General features: G+C 40.9%; 1 protein-coding gene across 3 annotated transcripts; it reads left to right on the forward strand.

Moving 5' to 3' along the window:
- Nucleotides 1–211: 211 nt before the first annotated feature.
- On the forward strand, nucleotides 212–27,310 carry usp7 (ubiquitin specific peptidase 7 (herpes virus-associated)). Of its 3 annotated transcripts, none has more exons than XM_034143871.1 (32): nucleotides 212–1,206; nucleotides 5,221–5,319; nucleotides 5,726–5,924; nucleotides 6,106–6,244; nucleotides 6,528–6,616; nucleotides 6,717–6,825; nucleotides 8,569–8,699; nucleotides 9,232–9,286; nucleotides 9,375–9,455; nucleotides 9,856–9,946; nucleotides 10,082–10,164; nucleotides 11,288–11,397; nucleotides 12,066–12,243; nucleotides 12,504–12,648; nucleotides 13,216–13,346; nucleotides 16,217–16,351; nucleotides 16,470–16,571; nucleotides 17,172–17,277; nucleotides 17,449–17,541; nucleotides 17,645–17,712; nucleotides 17,934–18,034; nucleotides 18,462–18,518; nucleotides 18,817–18,970; nucleotides 20,089–20,156; nucleotides 21,286–21,388; nucleotides 22,276–22,353; nucleotides 22,458–22,558; nucleotides 23,170–23,269; nucleotides 24,963–25,082; nucleotides 25,182–25,253; nucleotides 25,482–25,569; nucleotides 26,268–27,310. In XM_034143871.1, the coding sequence occupies exons 1-32, from the start codon at nucleotides 1,116–1,118 to the stop codon at nucleotides 26,372–26,374; spliced, it is 3,384 nt and encodes a 1,127-aa protein (XP_033999762.1). In that variant the 5' UTR covers nucleotides 212–1,115; the 3' UTR covers nucleotides 26,375–27,310. The 3 variants fall into 3 exon arrangements, with proteins under 3 accessions (XP_033999762.1, XP_033999760.1, XP_033999761.1); XM_034143869.1 differs by having other exon boundaries at nucleotides 21,280–21,388; nucleotides 26,268–26,657; XM_034143870.1 differs by lacking the exon at nucleotides 212–1,206 and adding an exon at nucleotides 1,698–1,720 and having other exon boundaries at nucleotides 21,280–21,388; nucleotides 26,268–26,657.
- Nucleotides 27,311–27,382: the final 72 nt, after the last annotated feature.

Here is a 27,382-nt window from a genome sequence, read left to right on the forward strand (position 1 = left end):
GTAAATCACTGATTTGGGCTCCAATGCAAGTCATAAATATGCTAGGCCCTGAATTGTCATTCTTATAACTTCATTTAATTTTTAATTGTTGTTGTTGCACTAATATGTTATTCTCCTGTACCAGATCCCGTCCATTTATAACATGGATGTGAACCTGGCCGGGGATGGGCCATGGTGTTTGGATCTCCATGCGGATGTGACATTACAGAGAAGAGCGCGACCGCCATTTTGAGATTTACCTCAGACTCAACACATCACAAACCACGGGAGGAGCGATTTAGAAGAGAGCCACTCAGGTTAACGTTGTATGACCGGGCACATTCCTCACAAGAAACAAGAGGGTTAGCTTAGAAATGCAACCAGGTGCCGTGTTTTTTCGTGCATTGTGTTAGGTTAAGGGGCGGTTTGCGTGGATTTGGTTTATGTCGGGCCGTGCGGGCAACTCTCGTCTCCGCGAACTTCCAAATCAACACTAGTATTGGAAACTGGTTTGAATGGATAGCTCTTTCCTCCGTTCTTCCCCAGACGAGGGACAATCGGAGGAGCACACGGATTGGGGATATCGCAGATAAAGTTGTTGAATGTGTGTTAATAGCAAATGAACCGTTGTTTTCATTGTTGTTGTACCTATATCACCAGTTGGCTGCCTAGTGTCAGGTAGCTTAGCAATAAACAGGGTATTTGTTCCTCACGGTGCAGGTCGTGCTGTGCGTTGTCCCCACATTTCCCGGGGTAAAGCCGGATTGATTTAGCTAATTTAACGGGCCTCCCCTCCTCGGAGCTCCGGCCCATCAATCCCCGTCAACCCACAGCGACTAGCACCCACCAAAGGCGCCGAGATTGGGCGAATAGCGAGCAAATACGTCCGCGTTTCTCTACCCGCTCCCCCGCCGACCTCCCCTCCTCACTCCCCGGCGCTGACAGCGGACAAGGCCGAGGTCGCGACAGAGCAGGCCCGGCCGCCAAGGCTCGACCTGTCCACCCCACCTCCGCATCCTACCACGCCTCACCAGCAGTCCAGAACTCGGTTCCCCCCAGAGCCGACCCTAGACAAGGTCGAGGGTAACAGAGATAGCAGGGAGCCCCGCATCACCACAACAACAACAGCTGCCAACATGAACCACCACCATCACCACACGCAGCAGCAGCAGCAACAGAAAGCCGGCGAGCAGCAGCTCAGCGAACCGGAGGACATGGAGATGGAAGGTGAGTTATGGTCCATAGAAGGGTGAACGAACACTTTAAACCCTTAATTTAACTGTTGCACGAGAAATGCATGAAGTGGAAATTGTGAACGCAGAGCTCAACTTTACAGTAAACACGAAGGCCCGATGCTAGCTAGGATAGCCAGCTGCATTTTTTGCTGATTGTGCGTCCGTTGCAGCATACTTGTGTGGAGCTGACCTCATTTTGCGTTATAAGCTAACGGGGCTTGTTTTTCATCTCCGTATTATTGCAATATTCACATGCTGGTCGATAACCCACAATTAGCTGTTCAAAAACACTGTTAAACATAACATACACAAAAAAAAATCAATTTGCATCTGTGCGAATTGTTTTGTTCACGATCGGTCGCTGTGACAAGTTCTCTCCGATGCAGTTTGCCAAATCATCGCAGTTTAGAATCAACATGCAGTCACAGAACTCCAGGCCCGTTGATTGTTGATAACTTAACGTTTAATGTTTGTAAACACCGCAATTAAACCGGAACCATCGCTAGGTAAATTAAATCTTGCTACTTTGACGTATTGTGGTTGATTTGGACAGATATCGGCACCTGCGTTTCTCATCTACGTTGTTTACTACGTGAACAGAATGTTATTTTCTATGCTAACGCATTACTTAAAACATAGCCCGTTAATAACCGTTATGCGTGAAACGTTAAGCCATCTTTTCTAAATGACAGTGTGTTAGCATCGTGTCTGATGGCGTTAAATGCGGGCCTGCAAACAAACGAAAGCGCATACTGTGTACATTCTTATTTCAGTGTGATTCTTAAAATGCTATTTCAGTACATTTGTCTGGCTTATATGTTTTGACCATAGGCGAAATACGGACATCGACGCGTATTTGTTTTATTGCTCAATGTTTTCATTAAACTGGCAAGAGGGAATGTACATTGCTAGCGAGACAGCTAATTTTAAGCTAGCCAATTAGCTCCAACCCCCATTTTTTTACTGTCATTTGCTGGCTAGCATGCTAGTTAGCTGATCGGCTAACACTCACGGAGGGGGTGTGTGGCGATCCAAAATGGTGGCTTGTATTTTGCAATGTTCGATTTGGTTGTTAGGCCTTGCATATTTGCCTCACGTAATCTAGATGTTCCTGTTGTCTCTATTGGCTGTTGAACGATATAAAAAACGCACTTTGTCATACCTTTTCGCTAGCATTAATTATATCTCGCTGCGGGTATTGTGAATCCAGCAAATGTCGGCTAATAACGGCCTGCAGATTAATATGAGGCTAGTGTTTGCTAGGTAGCTAAGTGGCTAACGCTAACGCAGATACGTCGATCGTGATTTGCTAAATTGACTGCGTGGTATAACAAGTTTAGCCTTGCCAGTAGGGCATATGACAATCTGTATGATTTACTTTAAATTATGTGGTGGTTTTGGAGTTTGTTAAATTATATGTTGACGTTTGACAGTGTATTATGTGAAGCGGGTGGCAGTGCTGGCAAGTAACGGTAGTCGCCGCTGCGGTAAGCCAGGCCCGCGCGGGGATTTGCTGCTTCATTGTATCGACGACCAAACGGCATGGAGCTCGCCATTTTTAATGATCTGTGTTTTTGTTATACAGCTTTGTAGCCAGGGCCACCTATGTTAGCGTTTGGTAGGCACTTTAGACACACAGAACACCCGCACCATCACATTTTACAAAGTTTTATTTTTTATTAATGTCAGCTTTGGACTGAGTAGAGGCTTGAGGGAGACTTCAGCATCACTGCGTCATTTGGTCCTAGTGATTTTATGATCTGTTTGTAAACCACATTGTTGCTTGTTATTAGGTTACACTGTAAATATCTTATCTTATTTAATTACAGAATTTATCAAGTACACACTGTCCTATGTGCTTTTTACATTTTGAATTAGTAATTTTTATACGTTTCTTACTAGTAGCAGGTGCACTCGCCCCTTAGTTGCTGGTTCACCCCTGTTGGATTAATTCCAAGTGAATTGCAGCCTTACAAGGACAGTGAAAACAAGTTGACAAAATAAACTCCTCGCTTTTTTTCCGGCTGCCTATAGATAAACATACCACTATTTCATGGGTTGATTGTTTATACAGTTGCAGTGGGGTTAATCCATCATATTCTCTGCATATCTCAGTCATTTTATCTGTTTTGCCACTGCAATCTTACTCATATGCCAGGCTGTTGCTGCCACAAAAACAATCTGGTGATATGTTATTTAAAAAAGTGGCTCTTCAATCCTGTGTTCAATTATTGGAAAATAACAATTGATCTATTAGCACATGATTAAGATTCTAACAAATAACCTTAAAAGTCCAAGTTTAATTTAGCGATATAATGGTACTTCATGATATTGTTTTAGGGTTGTTATGTAATGCATTAGCAGACATTAAGACAAAAGAGAAAAACCACTTGGTGTTGTCCGATGCATCAAGTGCCAAGAAAGAGCCTTAGGATCTGCTGTGCTGTTATAACCTTGTTGTTTTAGGTTAAACACACATCTGGGAATAGTTTTCTATTTCCCCAGCATACAGTTTGTCTTGGTGACGACTTTTATTTGCTGTTTTTAGTCCAGAGGCTTTGGAAATGAGGAAGAATTATAATATTTAGTTGGCCCTCCCCACGTGAAATTAAAATATGTATTTGTGCTTTTTTTATTAGCCGTTACTGTTGTTGTGCTACCGCAGCATACGATGTTCAATTACTGTTATGCTTCTTGGAAATATACATTTATAAATAATAAATCACTGGGTTGAGATGCTTCTGATTTCCCCCTTGCACGTTGGTTTGAATGACTGTAGGCCTTAGGGGTGTTTTCATCCAATATGAAATTATTGGTCTAGCTTGTGCAGATTTTAGCGACGGATCCATTAGGATGTACTCCTCAGAAGGCGGGACAAGACATTGTCGTAGAGTTGACTGACAAAGCCACATTAGTGGGGTGTAATCCACTTGTGGAAATGAGGTCAGTTTCCCTGGAGGACTTGGTCAGTAACGTTACCTGAAGACGCACACGACTGACACCATTGCGTCTCTCAGCTGGGAGGAAGACGAGGATCACATTAAATCCGGTGTAAGAGACGGACTGACACACCAACACATTTGGAGACATATGCCTGAGTGCTCATATCAATGCTGACTCCTGTTGCATCACTGCCATCATAACAGGATACAGGCAGATTTCACTCCCTCCTTACTCTAATCTCTCCCTTTCATCAGTGTGTTTTGATGGAAGAGGCTCCTTATTCAGCTGGGATAGCTGTTGTCCTCTGTGTGCGCGTGTGTTTTTGTTTGAGCGATGACTTGCAGCCTAATCCTGCATTGTGTCCATAATTACCCAGCCTACTGTAATGTTGCACGGTCTTTGTCACACACGTTCTCTCTCTGATTCACAGACTGGGAAAGAAGACTTGTCATGTTGGCTCAGTGGAGTTTTCCCAGTGAAATGTATAAAAGAGGAAAGAAGGATCACTTTCAGTGGGGCTAAAGATGGGGATAGTAGTTGTAATTCAAAAGCCATTCAAAGTTGGTACAAGCTGTTTTTATCCCTTAGATTGCAGCGCAAATTATCAGATTCCCCATCTTAAAAGGGTGCACAGACACCTTGCAAAAAAAATGACTTATCCCCCCTAAATGGTTCCCATAATTTCCACAACCTGATGACACTTCATTAGCTAAAATATTTAAACCTTATAAAAAGTATGTTTACTCAGATTTTTTTTTTACCACATTTTCTAGAATTAAAATGGTCAGATACAGCAGGTGTTCTGTTTTAATCACAGCATATACTGTGGTTTGAAATGGCTATCGCTGTTTCTTGATTTCAATGTGTAACTTGGATGAATACGAATCTGACAGAAAGCCACATCTGACTTCTTTAGGTCTTGTTGCCCAATTGTAAGAATCTTTGTTGGATGATCTTACAATTTTGACCCCTTGTTTCTGAACTGCTGAAGTTACATAGTTAGGTTCCATCTTATCTAGGCTACAACCATACAGTCTTATCATACTGTTCCTTTCTTTTACAGCTGGAGACACAGACGACCCTCCAAGAATCCCGGCCAACCCGGTGATCAATGGTAACGTTGCCATGGCAGATGGACACACAGAGGAAGACATGGAAGATGGTGAGGATGATTTGCATTTACACTAACAAACACAATAACAAACACTTTGTAATGGGCGGCTGTGTATCAGGAGGTAGATGGTAGCAAAATACTTAACCCAAATGACTCCTTGTATGGAATCCTCTGCATTTGTATATGTTAACGCCCTTTGAGGATTTGCATAGACTGAAAAAGTGCTATATATATGCAGTCCGTTTACCCTTTTGCTTGTTTTAAAGCCAGTGCGGTGAGTTTAATCGTTTTAAGTAATGATCCAGGTTAAATACTATCCTTTGACTTACCCATATTCTCACATTACGTTGCATCCTTAACCAGTTACATCTGATCATGTCGCTGGAGGAAACCTGTTCACCACCTAACCTACGCCGCCCCTTTCCCCCCCCCGTCTCCCTCCATCTTCCCACAGACACCAGTTGGCGGTCAGAGGCGACTTTCCGCTTCGTGGTGGAGCGCTTCAGCCGCCTGAGTGAGTCTGTGCTCAGCCCGTCCTGCTTCGTCCGGAACCTGCCGTGGAAGATCATGGTGATGCCGCGCTTCTACCCCGACCGGCCACACCAGAAGAGCGTGGGTTTCTTCCTGCAGTGCAACGCAGAGTCAGATTCCACGTAAGTGTCTTGGTCGGACCAGGGATTGTGGGGAACATGGCAAAGGCCCGCATGCACACACCTAAAACCTCTTCAGGTCCCAGTACACATACACCAACAGTGTTTCTTACATAGACACTAAATGGCACTTGTGTGAATAGCACAGAGATCCTTAAAATGTTCCTGCGTTCTGTTTTTACAGGTCATGGTCGTGCCACGCTCAGGCCATGCTGAAAATCATCAACTACAAAGACGACGAGAAGTCTTTCAGCCGCAGGATCAGTCACCTGTTCTTCCACAAAGAGAATGACTGGGGCTTCTCCAACTTCATGTCCTGGAGTGTAAGTAGAAGAAAGATTAATGCATCAAAGACTAATATTAATAAACACATATGTTTTTCACAACCTCTTACATTTCCAAATTGGCCAATCAGAACTTAGTATTCAACTTAGCTGTGTATTAAATATATATACTTTTTTTGGGTTGAGTGTATAGAAGAAACTTTGCTATTTGCTCATTGTTTATTAGGACTTCTTAATTATAAATAAAGGTAAACATGCAAGTCAGTGCTTCTACTTCTACCCACTCCTATTGATCTTAACTGTTTTTTTGGTGTTGTTTCAGGATGTGACTGATCCAGAGAGGGGCTTCGTTGATGAGGACAAAGTCACATTTGAAGTCTATGTCCAGGCAGATGCCCCACACGGAGTGGCGTACGTAGCACTCAATTCTCGCTGTGTTGGGTGTCCTACAATACTCCCTGAAACCTATGTGTAGGATTACAGTAATAACATCCATTTCTCTCTGTTACAGATGGGACTCAAAGAAACACACAGGCTATGTTGGACTGAAGAACCAGGGAGCGACCTGCTACATGAACAGCCTGCTACAGACGCTCTTCTTCACCAACCAGCTACGACGGGTATGGGTTTATTATTTTCATCTGTGTGTCTCTTTTATGAGCTACACATTGTATTTCATAGTTTAGTTTGTAGATAAAGATGTTTCTTGTGTAAATATGCCAACCAATGCCTTAGCTCAGTGTTTGTCTACCTTTTGTCCACATTGTGACAAATATTGATGGCAGTTACCTCAATATTGTTATGTTTATTTAAATTCACAGCTTGCATATGTATTGTATGCTTTTTTTACGTGTTGCTGCCTTTCCTGTTACTATGAGTAATTGGTTATTAATGCTCCTCTACAACATTTGATGTACCACTGTTTAGGTTCGCACGATTTGGGGAAATAATCTAATTGCGATCTTTCTGACAGATATTGCGATTCGCTTTCCGATATTTGTTTTTAAGCGACCCAACGGAAGTTTATATAAAATGCGGCCATATCTCCGGCTAGGAAGGTCGTATCAACGTGCTCCCGTCTCTAGCACCCCCGCAGCCCGAGCTATGAGTGAAAGAACTAAACTTGCATGAAACTTCCGTTGGGTTGCTTTAAAGTCAAGCTTCAGTTTAAGATTCACCCTGTAATAGAACATGTGATGGAGCATCACTAACCTGACTCAGATGGTTTGTTTCACCAAACCATCTAGGAAAGCTCCATTGGAAGCCATTTGGAAAAGGGCAGGCACTTTCAAAAATACGTGGCAGGTGATTGGATCAATCTATCACCTTCTATCAAGGGCCACTTCTGATTGGTTAACAATGACTGGTACATGTGGAGCACAGCACTTCTGATTGGTGTGGATGACAAGAAGAACAAAAAAAAATCGCAGGCTTTGCGATTTGATAATTGCATAATTTAAAATCGCGATTTCGATTTAAAATCGATTAATCGTTCAGCCCTACCACTGTTACCACTTTCATTTGATTTGACTGAGGCCCTTTAATTCAACAGTCTTTTTCCAGCAAGAGCTTTTTTTCTTCTTAATTGAACGATTCAGTTACAAACCTCTAAGGCTCAACTTGGTAGAAAAAAACATCAAATGTGGTGGATACATTATTATAAATAAATCAAACGGAAATAATACTTCAAACAATAAATGATTGCCTTAACAAAGAGTGTTGGTCTATTCAAGCAACATAAACAAAATATTGAAAAATGTTTCTGGGTGTTTTGTACATATGTACTGAAGTGATTTTCCAAATATTTTATGAATAAAGTGATAACTAAACAAAATCAGGTTGTTTATCAGAAAGTCCCAGAAATTCCTGCAGTTGTTGGAGGGCAAGTTCACTCAACATATTAAATTACACTCTACATTACATTTCATTTAGCTGACGCTTTTATCCAAAGCGACTTATAAGTGCATTCGACCAAGAAGATACGAACTTGAAGAAAACAGAATCATATAAGTACATCAGGTTTCATAGAGCCAAAAAATTGTATTGCTCGAAGTGGAGTCGAAAGAGATGAGTTTTCAGTCTGCGCCGGAAGATGTGTAAGCTTTCTGCTGTCCTGATTTCAATGGGGAGCTCATTCCACCATTTTGGAGCCAGGATAGCAAACCTACGTGTTTTTGCTGATGGGAACTTGGGTCCCCCTCGCAGTGCGGGTGCAGCGAGCCGAGAGTGCACGTGCTGGGGTGTAGGGTTTAACCATGTCACTCTTATCGGCTTCAGGCAGAATTTGATAGGCCAGGAGTAATGTTTTTTAACCTCCATCTTAGAGTATTGATGTATGAAATGGTCCTGACTCTCTCCCCCAGGCGGTGTACATGATGCCCACAGAGGGAGATGACTCGTCCAAGAGCGTTCCCCTGGCTCTGCAGAGGGTTTTCTACGAGCTGCAACACAGCGACAAACCCGTCGGCACCAAGAAACTCACCAAGTCCTTCGGGTAGTGTAACCTTTCTTTACAGAAGTCTTGCTGTTCTTTGCATGGTGCTGACATTTTGTATTTCTGTAGGCCAAACCGGATGTTGGCATCACAAGGACTCCCTCACCCAAAGCCAATGGGATTTTTTCATTTAATGTTGAAATATTGCAGACGATAAGATCAGTGGAAAACACATGTTTATGATACTTAAAGGCAGGATAATCTCCAGATGAAAACGACACAATGTTTGAAGTGTAAATGCAATCGCCTGGAAGTAAAAGGCAAATATTAGGCTATAAACAAACAACGTCATGGTTGCAGACTTCACTTCACCACCGCTAAGCTAAAGGTGGCTAATGTTGCACGTGATGGCGTTTTGTAGTCTCATTTAATTGATTGTTAGCAACTGTCATTGACTGTGAGATGAGGGAACCCGGAAGTGCTAAAATACTGACTAATTTGCTTGTTGAGGACTCATTCCGGCACTACAGAAGCTTGAGTGCCTAATCCTACGTATTTTATCTAACGGACATTTTCTTTTTCCTCTCTGAAGATGGGAGACACTAGATAGCTTCATGCAGCATGATGTTCAGGAGCTGTGCAGAGTGGTGAGTTCTTACATACTCTCTTAAAGAATGTGGTTCGGTACATGTAGGCATGCTGATTTATTACTGACTCACTGTGTGTGTGTTTCAGCTCCTGGACAATGTGGAGAACAAAATGAAAGGCACTTGTGTTGAGGGAACAATCCCTAAGCTCTTCAGAGGAAAGATGGTGGTATGTTCTCTCTGTCTTTTTCTCTTATCAGACAATACTTTAAAAAGACAAATATCTTTTTAGTGAGCATTATGTGGTTGTTGAATTAAGAAAACACAGTAATGCACGACGATGCCATTGTAGGTCAAAGTCAGACTCAAACCTGTAAATTCAATACTTTAAACTTGGAAATTCTTACCATTCTCTACTTTAAGTGGTTCTAAGATGCCGTAGTAGAAATGTAGCTCAACATGTATGATGTAAACACTTATTTAGATTTATTTTTGAAGAAAAGTAGTTTAGCTTTGCATAGGATGTGTCCTGTAACAAGGCCAGTTTACGAGTAGATTTAGGTAAAGGGTTTTCTTTTGCTTTGTATCATACAATCTGACACGGTGTGTGTGTGTGTGTTCCCCTCTAGTCATATATCCAGTGTAAGCATGTGGACTACCGGTCAGAGCGGATAGAGGACTACTATGACATCCAGCTTAGCATTAAAGGAAAGAAGAACAGTAAGTATCAACACAACTTCATGGCTTTTCTAAAACATTGGAAAAGACGTGCTGCACCTGATCCACCTGACTTGTGGTTTTCTAATATGTTTTTTTTTTTTCTTGATCTCATCTTTGCTTTGTTCTTATTTCCAGTCTTCGAGTCATTCAAAGATTATGTTGCAACTGAACAGTTAGATGGAGACAACAAATACGACGCAGGAGAGCATGGCCTGCAGGTGAGTCTTCACTTTGACTGGATCAGAACAATTTATGTAGGGATGGGTATCGTTAAGGTTATCGATCCGGTCTTTTATCGGTTCTTTTGGAGAAAAAAATAAGGTTAACTAAACAAATTCTGAACAAAACTAACATTGCTTTTTATTTAAATTAAATACATAATATTTCACATCAAAAGAAACAACAATGTTTTAACAAATCGTATTAAATAATGTGATGACAGAACTGTAAACAGAATAGCTGAAACTTTAACAAAATAAATAACTCAGTTCCCTCTAATCATTAACCCATGTTTGAATCATTGAGTTAGCTCCGTGTGTTGCTGCTAGCATACATAACACCTGACGTGGAAACGCTACTCGTGGATGTGGCTACAGAGCTACTAGAAAGACAGTAGAAAACGGTGCATTTCTCCGTCTGAATGTGGTGCACTTTTGCTAAATTTGACAAATTGCTCGTGTTACCGCCCTTACATGCTAAACTCTTATGGACTACCATACTATTGCACTTTTGGTAACGAGCATTGTCGTGACGGGTAAAGTTAAACACACCTCGGAGCGCTTTCTCTCCGCAGTCTCCTCCGTGTGTGTGTGTGTAAACTGCCCCGCCCCCTCGCACACAGACGGGGGAGAGAGATCTCTCGTCTGGATTGGAAAGATCGGAAATACAAAAAATAATCATAGACACATTTTGCAGTCTTTTTGCGTATTAGAAACGGAGTTGGCGACACTAAAACTGCAATATAATGTTTGTGTAGCATAAGATATATGACATATATTTTTTACATGTCTCCAGTACCGATAAAAAGACCGATAACGTCGGAGCTTAACGGTACCACGGTCTTTAATAATTCAGCCCCGGGGCCCGTTTAATACCGGGGCTCGGTACCCACCCCTACATTTGTGTCAAGTTTATGCTATTCATTTGATTTATTCTTACCATATCGGAATTCAAGCTAATTTAAAACCCAAAGTTTTCATTATTTGATAAAGCAGGATCCTGATTATTTTACAAGGCCAATATAAATGTAAAATCTTGGTTCAAATAAGTTACTTCAAACGTAGAGGGTTAGAGAATGTCAATGTAAGGTACTGACCTGTTTTTTTCTTTTTGGTACTCCAGGAAGCAGAGAAGGGAGTGAAGTTCCTCACCTTCCCTCCGATCCTCCATCTGCAGCTGATGAGGTTCATGTATGACCCCCAGACAGACCAAAACATCAAGATTAACGACAGGTAGGAGAAACACAACGCCGTTATTACACGTTCTCTTATGCTTTTTTATATATTACCTTACAGACGCATACACTGCCTCGATCAGGTCTCTCCCTGTCGTATAATGCGTCGGCGGATCGTTAGACATAAGTTTAGAGACACTTTATAATAACACGGGTTAAAGGGGCAGTCTATTTCCAGAAATGGCACTTGAGCCCGCTCTCTCTTAACAACATTCTCTGACCTCCTGCCCTAAAACAAGTGAGAATGAGTCATTGAGAGGTTTTCCTGCAGGCCGTATCATTTTGTGTAAAGCTTTGTGGGAGCTAATGGTGTTTTAATAATCCGCCGTGACGATGTGACACTTTCAGCACACACACACACACAGGCATACACACACAGGCATAAACACACACACATGCAGCCATCCAGAATAGCTAATTTTCCTCTCAAGCGTCTCAACGAGCTCTGAGTCATCCTTGTGAAGCTGCCACCAGCACCTGGGCCCCGTGGGCTATGTATATGTACAGACACACACACACACACATTCATTCATTTCTTTCCTATATTCTCCTGCCTATCCCTTCCTTTCTTCTTCAATATCTCCCTCCCTCCCTGCCTGTTTCATCTTCCCTCTTCTCACATTTACCCTCTCCTCTTTGCTTCTCCTTTCTCATCGAAACTCTTAGATTTGAGTTTCCTGAGCAGTTACCGCTGGATGAGTTCCTTCAGAAGACCGACTCAAAGGACCCGGCCAACTACATCCTGCACGCCGTGCTGGTGCACAGCGGCGACAACCACGGCGGTCACTACGTCGTCTACCTTAACCCGAAAGGAGACGGCAAAGTCAGTGTCAAGGAACCAATAGTAAGTACATGGGTTGTTTTTTTTATACACGTTACACCAAAAATGATGTGGGCAGGGTGTGGGTTCCTGCACTTAAAATACCATTATCACAACTACACGCTTTACTCTGGGGCTGACTTTTCACCACAAATAATTAGCCTAAATATATATTTTTTGTACTTCCGAGTTAGTATGTAGACCTTTCTGAAGGTCAAAGTTAAAATATGGATAAGAAAAAAACCGGAAATGTAACATTTGACCAAACCTATTTTCTCTCTCAGTGGTGTAAGTTTGATGACGACGTGGTGTCGCGGTGCACCAAGGAGGAGGCCATAGAGCACAACTACGGTGGACACGATGACGACCTCTCAGTGCGCCACTGCACCAACGCTTACATGTTGGTGTACATCCGCGAGTCCAAGCTCAGTAAGTCACATACTCCTTCTGCATGTCATGCTAATGTATAACAAAAACGGCTGTGAAATGACTCGCTCATAATCATTCTCCTCATCTGCAAACACTAGGGCTGCCCAATTTACCACAATTGTATCTTTATATAAACTTTTGCTAAGGGCACATGTGTCAAAATACATTCTGAGTTATACGTGCCCTATTATGCAAATGTTCAGGATTCCTAATTTTATTTTGTTTCTCTACTGTGACACGTTTCCATGCTTTAATGTTCAAAAAGCTCTTTATTTTTCTCATACTGCCTGTGCTGCAGAACCTGTTATCACCCTTTGTCTGAAACCAGAGCCCAGTCTGCTCTGATTGGTTAGCTGGCCGGCTCTGTTGAGATCAATGGTGCTGCCCACACTACGTATATTTAACGGAAGATATAATTCCTGTTTCCACTTTGTCATTTGATAACTGAGTTATTCACAGTAGCAGCCTTAGGTTTCTCTTTCAATGACTATAGTTAACACACAAATGTTACAGTACTGCAGTCTGTCTGCTCTATGATTCTTACCTGCGTCTCTCCTCTTATCCCAGGCGAGGTTCTCCTCCCGATGACCGACGTGGACATCCCCCAGCAGCTGGTGGAGCGTCTGCAGGAGGAGAAGAGGGTGGAGGCGCAGAAGAGGAAGGAGCGCCAAGAGGCTCACCTCTACATGCAGGTCCAGGTAGGAAACCAGAGCCGCTTCTATATCATTTGCAGACTTGTCGTGCAGGCAGCTAAGTGTAAGTGTTTAGAGAATATCCCTGCAGGTTTGGCTTTTAAGAGTTTCAGACTGAACGGAGCTTGGAAGCTTTCCTCACATCGTTGTTACTGCAGTGCTGTAAATCTGCCGGTGCCAGACCAGCAGATTGGGCCCTTGCAGGCGCTGCTCTAACACTGTGATGTGAGGGATGTGCTGCGCATTACATTACGTCTGCAAGAGTGCACAGCTGCTACAGGGTGTCCGCGGGGTCTTAAAAAGTATTCAAAGTTGATAAATCAATTTAGCGAAAAATAAGGCTATTAAAAAGTATTAAACGGTATTTTCCAAGGTATTACATTTTGTAGCTTGTTTTCAATAAGTATATAAATTGTCCAAAGAGGTTGTATTCTACAGTCTGCCTGAATGTAATCATTGCGTAGGTGTGTAGTGTGATTCTGTGTAGTTTATTTATGGCATCCCGTTGGGTTTGACGTCATCTGAACAGGATATCGCACGCTCACTGCTTGATTTTACGCCGGTTGTTAAACAACATCGTTATGGGGAAATGCAAGTTTGCGTCCAAATGGTTGGAAGATAAGGAGGAAGGACAATCAATACTGCATATAGTAAATGTGAGGTAAAGTGTGTCGCCAATGTAACCGGTTAAAACTCGAAGTGGCGATGAGGTCTTAAAATGTATGGAAAGGGTCTTAAAAAAGGTCTTAAAAGGTCTTACATTTGACTTCAGGATTCCTGCATATACCCTCTGCTAACAAACCTTATACAGTTTATAAAGAACACATTTTAACCTGTTAAGCCCGAGAGACCCCGGTACCGGGGCACTGCCGCAACATCTTGCAGGAAACAGTGTCTGAGGGCATGTTCATTTAATAAACTATGAATGTTTTATATCATGTAACGGGAAGAAACTCATCTAACTGATCATTTTTTTTTTTTTTTTCAAAAGAAAACCCACAATGCTAACACTGAGCCTCTGAATTAGCAACGAGCGAAAAATGCTAACACCTTACTGCACCGAAAATCACTCGCAAAACCTTATTTATCTTTTCTCTACATCCATGACATCGTTTCACATCGTGAGGTGACACAGAATCGATGGGTACCCTCATTATCACTCAATTATACGTATTTGCGACGTTATAAGCAAAAACGGACATCAAAACAGGTGACGCTAGGTAGCTAAAAATGCTAACATTTTTACCTTGGCTCTGTAGTCTCTCAAGTGGTCTTCAATGGCATTAAAACGATAAAAACGCTGCTGAAGTTAATCCATAGGTTAATCCAATGTGTCTGTGTCCCTTTGAAATGATTTCTGATAATCCATAAGCATTAAAACTGCTTTTCCGTTTCCAGATGTCAAAGCTAGAGATAGGTTCACTCTGATGGAAAATTACATGCACAAAGCCCCCACCTTTTCTCTTCACAACGTGTGTGTGGGGGACTCCCCCTTCGATTCTATTGGCTCTAACAGTCAGAAAGAGGTGTCAACCATCAAAATCGACCAAGGGGGGCCAGAGATATGGAAAATCCATCCAAATGACCCCAGAAGTGGTTTCTTTTTGCTAAATCTCTCTAAAAAGGTCAAATGTCACTTGTTTTGCATCAATCTTGATACAGGGTACTTATTATATGTTGTACTTTGGATTCCTAAAGCTTTTAGTCTACTAACCCATCATCCAAGGGAAGTTTTCACTACAAGTAAAAAAAAAATGGACGGACACTATCATTCACAGTTTTTTACTATGTAAAATCTGAATTTTCTTTAAAATAAAAACATCTATATTGATTCTGACTTTTCTACATCCAACTCACAGGTTTATCATTACTTTGAGAAAAAAGATTATTAATTTAACCCTTTTAGAAGGGAAGATATGGTCATTTGTTCTGGGAATGTCATTTTTGAGCCTGAGACCTGAAAAACAGGCTCAGGGCTTAACAGGTTAAAGACATCAATACTTTAAATCAATTGCATCACACTGTTCTCTGTCTTTCTGTACTGATGTAACCTGTCACTATCTTGTTGCTATGTAATATACATGTTTTTATTGGCATATCCTCTATTGTGAGCCTCTATATTACATGTTTTTAATTATATAATACTTTTTAACAGTATTTTTAGGGTGGCTTTGCCTATTGACAGCTTCCCTGTTAGATAAACTTTTTTTTTTTTTAAACATTTATGGGACATGTCCCTACCAAGATCTTTATGTATTGTCAGATATTTTTCTGAAAAGATTCCTCAAGGCTGAATCTGATAAGTGCACTGCTTTAATTGTGTCAGATTTGGTCTATTATGATTGTGCATTAGTACTCCATCACTACAGCTTCACTATCTGTAAAGAAACAAGAATGACCGTTTTTTTTATATTTTATGATACATTAAAAATCTCCTAAAAACTGCCCCTTTCTGTACTGCAGAGTGGACGGTTGTTTTCTACGACTTAGAGAAGCAAGATGTGGAAGTCACAGTGTAGTCTAGATATTAAAAAGCAGTGATTTAAGGAAACTGCTTGTTAAAGATAAGAGAGCTTCATCCTGTTCAAAGATGTCAGCTGCTGTGCCTTTCATTATTTGTCCAAGTATTATGTCAGGACAAAAAAAAAAAGTGTTTTCTTTATTAGTTTCTGCTGGAGAGGCAATAGGAAGAGACTCAGTTCCTCATTTTTTGTAACAGATCTCAGCTAATTTTCAACATGAGAACATCCTTGCATTTTTAAATGTGTTGAAAAACTTGTCACAGGATAAATTAGCTGCCTATTCCATACATTTTCCCAACGAGATTTTGGTTCTGTCTGCCAATCACTAATGTTGTTTTTTCTTCCTGTGCACAGATAGTAACAGAGGACCAGTTCTGCGGTCACCAGGGCAACGACATGTACGACGAGGAGAAGGTGAAGTACACGGTCTTCAAAGTCCTGAAGAGCTCCACACTGCAGGAGTTTGTCCAGACCCTCTCCCAGACCATGGTGAGAGACTCACAAATATACTGGTGTTGTTCGCCTTTGTCCTCTTGATGTTGCCACTTTCCACTTTTTTTTTTTATACGTGCAAGTTATATTAAACTCAACGACACGTTTGCCTCAGGGTTTCCCACAGGACCAGATGAGGCTGTGGCCCATGCAGGCGCGTAGCAACGGGACCAAGCGACCCGCCATGCTCGACTACGAGGCCGACTGCAGCAAGTCGGTAAGTGTTGGGAAGACCGGTTTGTGGGCGTAACCTGTACAGGTATTTGTTATACTCGTTGGACATCTTGGAATTGTTTTCTCCTGCTGTTCAATCTACCACTGAAGCTTACGACTGTATCATTTATTTGCATCCAGTACAAAGATACTTTGCAGTAGATATGCACCTTTGCAATTTTATTGTGTCAATGTTGTCATTGTTTTTAATAATCAAACATTAACTATTAAAGTAGTTAAATATTCTCCAAAACGGCACCATGTTACAGGATGTTTCTGATGTCACTGTATACGTCATTAAATCATCCTTGGTCAATTAAACTGGCAAAACGAATTGCATTTCTAACTGACATCCAGCCGCCGTTTACCAGTGACCTTTGATTGGTGCATCTTTAGTCTCACAATGTTTAGCTTAACTCAATGGAAGCAGGATCTATGTAAATGCGAGGGGGCGACATCTCAATCATGCTACTCAAAGAACCAGGCTCATGAAACTTCAGTGTATTGTGAAATGAGCATTTGTGCATACAAGACTGTACGAAAACATACAATACTGTGTTCCACTCTAGTCTTTAATATGGTTTTTTTCAATGTTTCGTTTCAGATGATTGACTTGAGCGACAACGAGAATCCCTGGACAATATTCCTGGAGACGGTGGATCCAGAGATGGCAGCCAGTGGGGCCACATTACCCAAGTTCGACAAAGACCGTGAGTCCCACACGTCCCTGACACATTGATGCTCAGTAGAATTGAGTTTGAACTGTTTCTAACCGACTTGAGTAGACGTCAAAAGTTCTGAATTTCTTTTTGTGTGTATAGTTTTCAATTGAAACACTCATTGAAGCAACTCAACAATGTCCTTGCCTCTTTTCCTTTTAGATGATGTCATGTTGTTCTTGAAGATGTACGACCCCAAAACCAGAAGCTTAAATTATTGTGGACATATCTACACACCTATATCCTGCAAAATAAGTAAGTGGTCTAAGTCTATTTTAAGCTTAACTCACTGTTGTAATTTAGGTAAAAATGGCTTCAACTTATTTATTAAATCATATTTGTGTCTCTTTTCTTCCAGGAGACCTTCTACCAGTCATGTGTGAGAGAGCCGGGTTTCAGCAGGAAACTAGCCTTATCCTCTATGAGGTGATATATTTATTCAGTGGCACATTTCTCCATCTTTCTCTCACTTGTTCGCTCTTGTATTGTAACACAAACTGTCTCACACATTCTGCTGTTCACACTGTCAAATACGGCATCTCTTTTTCCCACTAAACTGTTTTTTGTTCACGTTTACACATCCAAACCCAAACACCCTTAGACCGTAGATTTTAACTAAGTTTCCCATGATGCCTTGTGTCTCGCAGGAAGTAAAGCCCAACCTAACAGAGCGGATACAGGACTACGATGTCTCTCTGGATAAGGCCCTGGATGAGCTCATGGACGGGGACATAATCGTCTTCCAGAAGTAAGACTTTATTTTACGTGTGTGTTTTACATTTGTGGTGTGTGCTTATTAGATCACAATATATTTTGAATTTTGACAGCTTCACAACTGAGTTATTTTGCTATTTTTAAAATGTTACAACAGGGTAAATGTGTAGAATTAAACGTATGGAGTTGTTAACCGCTAGAAGTGCTAACTGACAGCTTCTAGAGTCAGAATGCATGAGGAAGGGTATGCAGTCATGTTTTACCTTTCTGAGACAAGTAACAATGAATGTAAAATTAGCTTGCTTTTCATCCCTTTACCCTGAACCTCTATGATATCATTATAGTACTGTTTGTTATACTACCAGTGAGACAGAGGAACTATTTCTCTCTGGTATTTGTAATAAAATGCATAGAAAAAACGGAGACATAGCAGAATCAGAAATCCTTTATTTGTCCCACAGCGGGGACATTTCCAGTGTTCAGCAAAGGGACAGTGCAGATACAAAGGCAGACATAAAGTAAGTAGACTAACATATTAAATGACGAGGCAATCACATGATAATAAAAAGTACACATCCATGGTTTGAAAAAAACAATACATGGATGGGTGTGTTTAAATGGAGGAAGTACTTGTTTAGAAATGTTGTCAGGACTGTTAACTCTAGAGTCCGTTTGTCTTGGTCCTGCTATTGTTTTATACCTTTTTTAATTTTCTCTCAGCCCGTCACATTTTTTTTACTTTTGTCCAACCCTCTCCTGTAAACCTTGCATGTTCGACATCTCCAATCAATCAATTCTCCTACTTTCATCTTGCAGGGACGACCCAGAGAGCGACAGCAGCGAGCTGCCGACGGCCAAGGACTACTTCCGGGATCTCTACCACCGGGTGGACGTCATCTTCTGTGACAAGACCATCCACAACGACCCGGGCTTCGTCGTCACGCTGTCCAACCGCATGAACTACTTTCAGGTAAGAGCTTAATGAGTTAATGTTTGACGTGAAGGGGTAAAAAGGTAGTGATTTCACTGTTTGTATCAGCTTAACGTGCTTAATGTTGATTTAAAAAAGACCGTAACAAACACGTGTCAAAAGAGTTGATACTTTTTTTTTTTTGGGTAAAGAATTGAATCCATCTTCGTTACTCGTTCACTGAAGTAATGGAGTAATACAACCCAATATTTATCTGACAAGTCAAAAGCCCTCTGATTTATTTTAGTAATTTGCTGCCGTATGAATATGTACAAAGGCTATAGAGTGGCGAAGTCCCGCCCATCTACTTCCGACCCATGGGACCTTATTTCGGAAAAATGATGTATTGAAGTCAATGGGGAGAGAAAGATTATCTTTCGATCCCGTTTGAATTGTGCCATGAATTACACATATGATGTTTGTCAATCTTAAATAATAATTTCCATGTCAAAAAAGTCACAGTTTGTCGTAAAACTGTTGAAATATAAGACTATGAAAAATACGCAACTAGAAAGACTACAAGTCCCAGAATCCCGGTCCCGCATGCTGGCTCTTATGAACCGACTAACTCCCCTTGTGTGTATGTACAGCTCTCAACATGCCCAGACTTGGAGTGATTTTTACCTCTTTTAATACTTTTCGCCTCATTCTGAAAGAAAGAAGTGAAATGTGCCAACGTGACGGCCGTCTTGGTGTGTGGTGCGAGACGGGAGATGTAGGTCATTGAGCGGTTTCACACAAAAAAAGTGTTACTTCACAGTTTTACGACACATTTGTATTTTTTTTACTTGCAAAATTATCTTTTAAATTGACAAACATCATATGTGTAATTCGTGGCACAATTCAAACGGGATCGAAAGATAATCTTTTCCTCCCCATTGACTTCAATACATACTTTTTCCGAAATAAGGTCCCATGGAGATCCCCCGGAGAGGGAAGGACTTCGCCTCTCTATATATATTTGGTGCCCTGAATGCTTTAAACATGCCACGTCTCAGCTTATCTTTTAATGGGTTTTTTCTCCCTGTAGTCTGTTGGCATTTCAGTTGTAAGACCCAGATGAGTTCTGACTCTGATTTCCACTTGTAATGTTTTTTTTGTTGTTTGTTTTTTGTCAGGTGGCCAAGACAGTAGCACAGAGGCTGAACACAGATCCCATGCTGCTGCAGTTCTTCAAGTCACAGGGGTAGGAGGCTTGTCTCATCCATGTTTTGCAGATTATACTTACTTACTTTTACCTAAGTAACATCATTAATCCAGGACTTTAACTTGTATATATATATATTTTTTTAGCTTGGTTTAAATATTTTACTCAAGTTAAGGTTCTGAATGCTTCTGATAGGTCTTCCTTATTCTCTATTTCCTGATTACTTATACTTTATTTTAACTCTTAACTTAAAAATGTTCAGGGATTAGAGTTGCATGATATATTCCTTATTTACACCTGGCACCACTAACTCTAAAATGTTCTAAATAGATTTTATAAGTAGCAGCAAACATACATAATTTAAAACCCTGATCACTATTGTTGACCTTTTTAAACACAATACTGCTCAGTCATTCCTACCATTTGTTGATTTGGGGGGAATGAAAATAAAGCATGCGTTTATGGAGTTTTTAGTACACTACTTTCCCATTGACCAATAATGCTTATGGAGTTTTTAGTACACTACTTCCCCATTGACCAATAATGCTTATGGCGTAAAATGTAGGCTAATTGTCGCTATTTCCAAAGCATTAACGCTTAACTTACTTTAAATGTGGCTCTACGGTTAACAGGAATGTGCTGTTGTAACATTTTCATACTACATGGGCAGAAATAGCCCAATAAATATCATATATTAGACGTTCCTGAAATACTAATATTGGTGCATTATGCGACAGAACTCCATACCACAACACTTATTGTGTGACGTTTTGAAATAACTACAGAGTGCTCTTATATATACTGTGTTGTCCTTCTCACAGCTTGTGTGATGTTTGCCTTTGATTTGACTACTTGCGGCTGTCAGTAGAAATGTTGCGTAACCTGTCCCCCCCCACCTTTCTTTGTTGTTTTCCTCTAACTCCTCCCACTCTGCCTCCCTCCCGCCTCTCTTCTGCCTCTCTGCATCTTCTCTGAATTTTTTCGTCTTCCCCTCCCGTTCACCCACCTTTCTCTCCTTGCCTCCTTTCTCTGCTCCTTCATCTCTTCTTTGTTCCTCCCCCTCTCTCTCTCTCTCTCTCTCTCTCTCTCTCTCTCTCTGTGCTGTCTTTCCCTCTCTCCCCCCTGGGTTGTCTTCCCCCCTGCCTGGTGGTGTGGTGGCCAGGTACAGGGACGGTCCAGGAAATCCTCTCAGACACAACTATGAGGGAACACTGCGGGACCTGCTGCAGTTCTTCAAACCACGGCAGCCCAAGAAACTCTACTATCAGCAGGTAGGAGTCTGCCAGCTCTGGGACTTGAGAGGGTTTTTGTTTTAGCATTATTGGTTTGCGTTCCCGTATGTTCTTGGAAGTATCTGTTGGCCCAAGACAGCTGCTGTTGTGCCAAAAGGCAGCTTAAATGTTTTAAGCAATTTCTTTACTCAGTCTTTCACTAAATCTGTTCTTTTTCATGTTGCCCATTGTGTTTCATTCAGACCTTGTTTAAGATTTTCATATGTTCAAAATTGGGTGTTTCTTTTGCATTTTAGTAGTTTATGTAACACGTTTGACCTTTTGTATTGTTGGTCTTTTTTAACTTGTGCTCCCGATTATTGTGATGGGCCTTTTTTACAGAGAAAAATAATTGTCTTAATTTATAGGAACAATTTGGTTGATATTCATAAATATTTCCTCGTGCATTTTTCCCCTGATGTCATTGATGCTTTATCATTTTTCTTACTAGTCAAACTGTGCTTTTCTGCCATTTCTGAAAGTCGTTGAGGCAGTGAATCATACTTGAGATGACAAACCAGTAGATATTCCAACAGGCAGCTCTCCTCTCCTGCCATATGCTGATTTGAATGCGACTTAATTTGTCGTGAAGGGCCTAGCTGCATTAACAAAGCTATGTGAGGTAGAAAACCTGGCCTGTCAGTTGTGTATTTTCTTATTAATACAGTTGTATCCTCGAGTCTCTCTTGCGGTTTTTAGTTGTAGCTGTGCAGATACGCATGAACTAGAGATCCTCCTGACAATAGAAAATACTGTACCACACATTTCATTTAGATTGAAACCAGTGGGATCTGAATGATGGAAACGCATTTAACCACAGGGTGCTGCTGCCGCCACTCCCTGGATGCAAAACTTCCATCTGATGGTCTGTTTCTCTCTGTTCACAGTTAAAGATGAAGATCACAGACTTTGAGAACAGGAGGAGTTTTAAATCCATATGGCTCAACAGCCAGTTCAGAGAGGAGGTGAGAAACAAACAAACTAACACTCACACTCCCCGAGAGGAACTACACATTCATCAAATGGTTCGTGTGTTTCGAGCAAATGATTTAAACTGTGTGTGTTGCAGGAGATCACCCTCTACCCTGACAAGCACGGCTGTGTGCGGGACCTGTTGGAAGAATGTAAAAAGGCAGTGGAGCTCTCTGAAAAGGGCTCTGACAAGCTGAGGTATACACCCTGCTGGAGTGTGTGTGTGTGTGTGTGTGACATGTTTAAATGTGTTTTTAATGTATTGCTACAGTTTTCATGAATGCAGCCATAATACTTTAGGTCACGGCTTACAATCAAATGATACTACTGACTGTATTGTGAAGCAGCTGATGCAGCATCCTATAGCATTAACTCTGGTTCACCTCCAGAGTCCAAACAAGGATCAGTTTCAGCAAAAATTCTACTGTGGTTTCCCAAAGAATGTAAAGTGTAGTGAGAAACAAGATATCAGCTGGTTTTCTTATTATCTTAAGACCTCAAAACGACCTTTACTATGTACCGTTACAGATGAGTGATCACAAAAAAAAAACATTTGATTTGTATTTAAAGATTTAATAAATAGTTTTGAATCAAGCCCTGGCAATACGAGTTGTACCCACTCAGAGCTTGGAGACTCATCATTTTTATAAAGGTGTAGTCTTCAAACGCTCTAGGTGTTTTGATTCAAATGATTATTTTTGCAGACCAATGTTTAGGTTACCCCCTGATTCTATGCTCTGATAAATCTGTTTTCCTTTCAGAAGCTGCAGTAGAGTATTAATCTTCCTCCTCTCTTCCTCCCACTGCAGGCTGTTGGAGATAGTAAGCTATAAAATCATCGGAGTTCACCAGGAGGACGAGCTGCTAGAATGTTTATCTCCGGCCGCCAGCCGCACCTTCAGAATAGAGGTATGTGTGTCTGTGAGGCGTTGACTGCTTTTAAAATTAGGTTTAATTTGTAGTCATTTTCCTCCTTCAGTCCCTTACCTGGATCTCACTGAAACTGTATGTCTTGATCCGGGTAGCTGGCAACATTGGCTTGGTTTTACTTTTTCAAAACAATCTTTTTATAAGTTACATTTCTGAACCAATCTGAAGTGCTGAACTCTTCTCGCTTAAAGTTTGATTCACTTGTGTTTATTTTTAAGGCCTTACTGTTTTTTTTAACACCCTTCAAAACCTAGATTTCCCCTTTCACGTGGGCCCTTTTCTCATGCACCTGCAACTTGGTGTAAAATACTAAACATACTAAATGTTACTTCTCTTTTTTCCTTTGGGCAATTTAAAATGTATATTTTATCCTTTTACACTTCCACTTATTCTGGTTTTCGTTGATTCATTTGCTTAAACATTTTAATTGCCGCATTTACTCTTAAAGTTGAACAGTTAAAAGTCAAAATTACATTGACATTTCTTATTTGTTTTTCTTGGTCCAAAATTATTATTGTTTTTTATAATTAAAACAATCACAATTGTTAAAGTAGTTGAAGTTAGAATAAAGGATTAATAAATATCGGGTTTACCGACCATAAAACTTTAACCAGTTAAGCCCCAAGTACCGGGGGCATGGTACGCAACATCTTGCAAGAAACAGTGTCTGAGGGCTTCTTAAGATTTAATAAACTGTGAATGTGTCGTACTCGCTTAACGGGAAGAAACTCAGACAATATTAACAATTTTTAGCCAAACGAAACACAAGGGTAATAACAAAGGCTCTGAATTAGCCCTGAGCGAAAAAAATGCTAGCGCACTTAGCACAGAACTCACGGTAAAATACCCTTATTACTTATCGGATCTACACAAACAAGATATCGATTAGCAAGCTGAGATTCCACAGATTCCAGACATATAAGTATCATCACTGAGCGATCAGAACTCGCGGCGAAACGACGACAACAAACAACAAAACAATTAGCTTTACGGAGCCAAAACGTCTTACCGTTGTTGTTTTCTGATCAAAAGTTGTGTTCAATGGCATTAAAACGATACACGTGCTGCTGAAGGTTAATCCAATGTCTCTGTGTCACTCTGAAATGATTACTAATAATCCATCATTCCATATTTATGTCAATAACGGAGATTTCATATTGGCTGCTACGAGAGTGTATGACAGCTTCCGGTATGGGGCATTCTGGCTACGCATCACTCATTCACCAATGGGTAATGTTTAGATGGATTTTAGGAACTTCCCCTCGATTCTATTGGCCCTAACGGTTAAAAAAATATGTCAATCATCAAAATCGACCTAGGGGGGCCAGAGATATGGAAAATCCACCCAAATGACCCCAGAAGTGTTTTTTTTTCTTTCTAAATCTCTAAAAAGGTCAAATTTCACTTGTTTTGCATCAATCTTGATACAGGGCACTTATTATATGTTATAGTTTGGATTCCTAAAGCTTTTAGTCTTCGATCCCATCATTCAAGGGTGGTAATGTTTTTTTTTTAATGGACAGACACTATAATTTACATTTTTTTTACATAATGTTCAATCTGAATTTAGCAGAGGTCAACAAATAAAATATTTAGCCTGCACTACGTTGACTAAATCTTTTCTCTTTTACTAAATCTTTTCTCACTCTTCCTTTTGTCTTCCCTCTCTCAGGAGATTCCTTTGGACCAGGTGGAGTTGGACAAAGACAGCGAGATGCTCATCCCTGTCGCTCACTTCCACAAGGAGGTCTTCGGCACCTTCGGGATCCCCTTCTTGCTGAAGATCAGACAGGTGTGTGTTATTGTTTTGTTAACCATCTGAAAGACCGTTTCTGGTCTATTTAACACAACTTATTACTCAGTTACTAACTCTTTGCTCTTCTCCCTGCAGGGTGAGTCTTTCCGGGAGGTGATGAGGAGGATCCAGACCATGCTGGACCTACAGGAGAAAGAATTTGAGAAGGTACGACTCCACGCTCCGTTAGCACAACCGGAGAAAAAATACAATTTTCTCTAGATTTTAAGTGTTTTTACTGTGAATACTTCTCACAAATGTCATTGTAACGGTTCTAGTACTATGAAAAGGACGTTTCCATATGTTACACAAAAATGTTCAACATGCAGTGTGGCAGAATGTACTAAAAGGTGTCGGGCTGTGAAGTAACGTGCATTTCTGTGTTTTCTTTCTCAGTTCAAGTTTGCGATAGTGATGATGGGCCGGCATCAGTACATCACTGAAGACGAGTACGAGGTCAACCTGAAGGACTTTGAACAGCCAGGTATTTACTGCTTTTAATGTAAACACAACCATCGCTGCTGTGGTTACTTCACTTACAACGTGTTTCCCAAACCAAAGACTCCTCCTGATCCCTGCAAAGAAAGAAGGAATACATACATTTACATAATTAACGTGAACTCATTTAATTTCACCTCAGTGAAGGAGTCTTAACTGCGTTTTGCTCGTCATTCACTGCCACACTTGTTTTTCTGTTTTCTCTCATGTCGTACGCTGTGAACACATGGGCAGGGATAATTTTGACAGTTTAGCGTCTCAAATCTCACACTGCTGCCTTGCCTTCACAGGAAGCAACGATCTCTGCTGTTGGCTAGCTAGCAATGTCATCGTTCGCACTGACGAAGCTTAGTGTGATTTAAGCTTTATTGGAACTAAACTGTAAATGCTTAAAGGTCCAGTGTGTAGGATTTAGCTGAAAACTAGCCTGGCATTGACTCTGATGTGTTTGGTTTGTCCATTTTGGGCTACTGAAGACTCATAAAAGCACAACACGGCATAGATTAAGGCCAATGTTAAGCTAACGAAAACACAACAATGTTAACTAAGGTGATAATGCACATATGAAAAACATTTTTGAATACCAGTTTTGCCAATAAACATGGACGTTAACAAATATTTCTCAGTATCACAGCGATTACATCTTGAAATGGGAGACTCAACGTGCACTCACCTCTCTTCCAGGTAACATGTCTCACCCGCGTCCCTGGCTCGGGTTGGATCATTTCAACAAAGCTCCAAAGAGAGGTCGCTACACCTACCTGGAGAAAGCAATCAAGATCCACAACTAAAAATAAAAGCAGCCCGCCCTTCCTCTATGTCCTCCTCCTCCTTCTCCTGCTCCGCCTTCCTCCCTACCTACTTTAACACACCATAACCACAGACTGTAACCAACCGTGTGTGTTTGTTTGTGTGAGACTGTGTGCGTGCGTATGTGTGTGTTCATCACTTAACACCCTGCCTGGACACCTCTACAGCTCTACACCGGCACTATGTCTTCAGCGATTTCGGATCTTGCTGCAACTGACGGGTTATCCTTCAATCACAAAATAAACTGCACCAACCACCTCCTGACTGTTGATTTTGTTGATTATTTGATTTCATTATTTTTTTTATCGTCTCCCTCCATGTTCGAGGCTGCTCGATTGTTGTTGTTTTTCCCCTGGCTTTCTAAACCTGTGACTGCCGTTTGTTTTTCCTTTTGGTCCAGAAGTGGGAGAAATTTGATTTTAATATAAAATAAGCAGAGAGGAAGTGGGACACAGTATAAAAAATATATATATATACACAAATATATATATATATGAACTTCTAGACTTAGTTTTTTGTTCTCCCACCTCACTCACCAGCTTCTTTTGTCCCTTCACATTATTTTGGGGGGTTGTTTTTAAATAAAGTTGTTTGAAGAGGCGGAGAGTTTGATGGAAGGATGTGGGCGAGGACTAACTGACAGAAAAGAGGGGGAAAGGGCATGATGGTCATTTGTTTTCCGATGGCGTCCATCCAGAGGCTAACTAGTTGCGCTGATGTGGTTCTTTATATTTTCTGCTCCCATCCCTTTTTAGTGCAACTAAGCAAGTATTTCCAAGTTTACACGCAAGTCTTTCTCACTTAGTTTTTGGTTGTTGGAGGAAGAATTCTTTTTCTTTTGTCTCTTTCTTGCAGATCTTGTATAATAAAATTAAAATCCACAGCATCTGTTTAAAAATAAATGGGGTAAAAAATGAGGAGGAAATTTGTCTGTATTTCATCTTGCACGTTGGCACTTAATGTCAGAGGTTTCTCAGGACTGGCAAATG

This window comes from Trematomus bernacchii, unplaced genomic scaffold, assembly GCF_902827165.1.
Source record: "Trematomus bernacchii unplaced genomic scaffold, fTreBer1.1, whole genome shotgun sequence".
In the NCBI taxonomy this organism is placed as follows: Eukaryota; Metazoa; Chordata; class Actinopteri; order Perciformes; family Nototheniidae; genus Trematomus; species Trematomus bernacchii.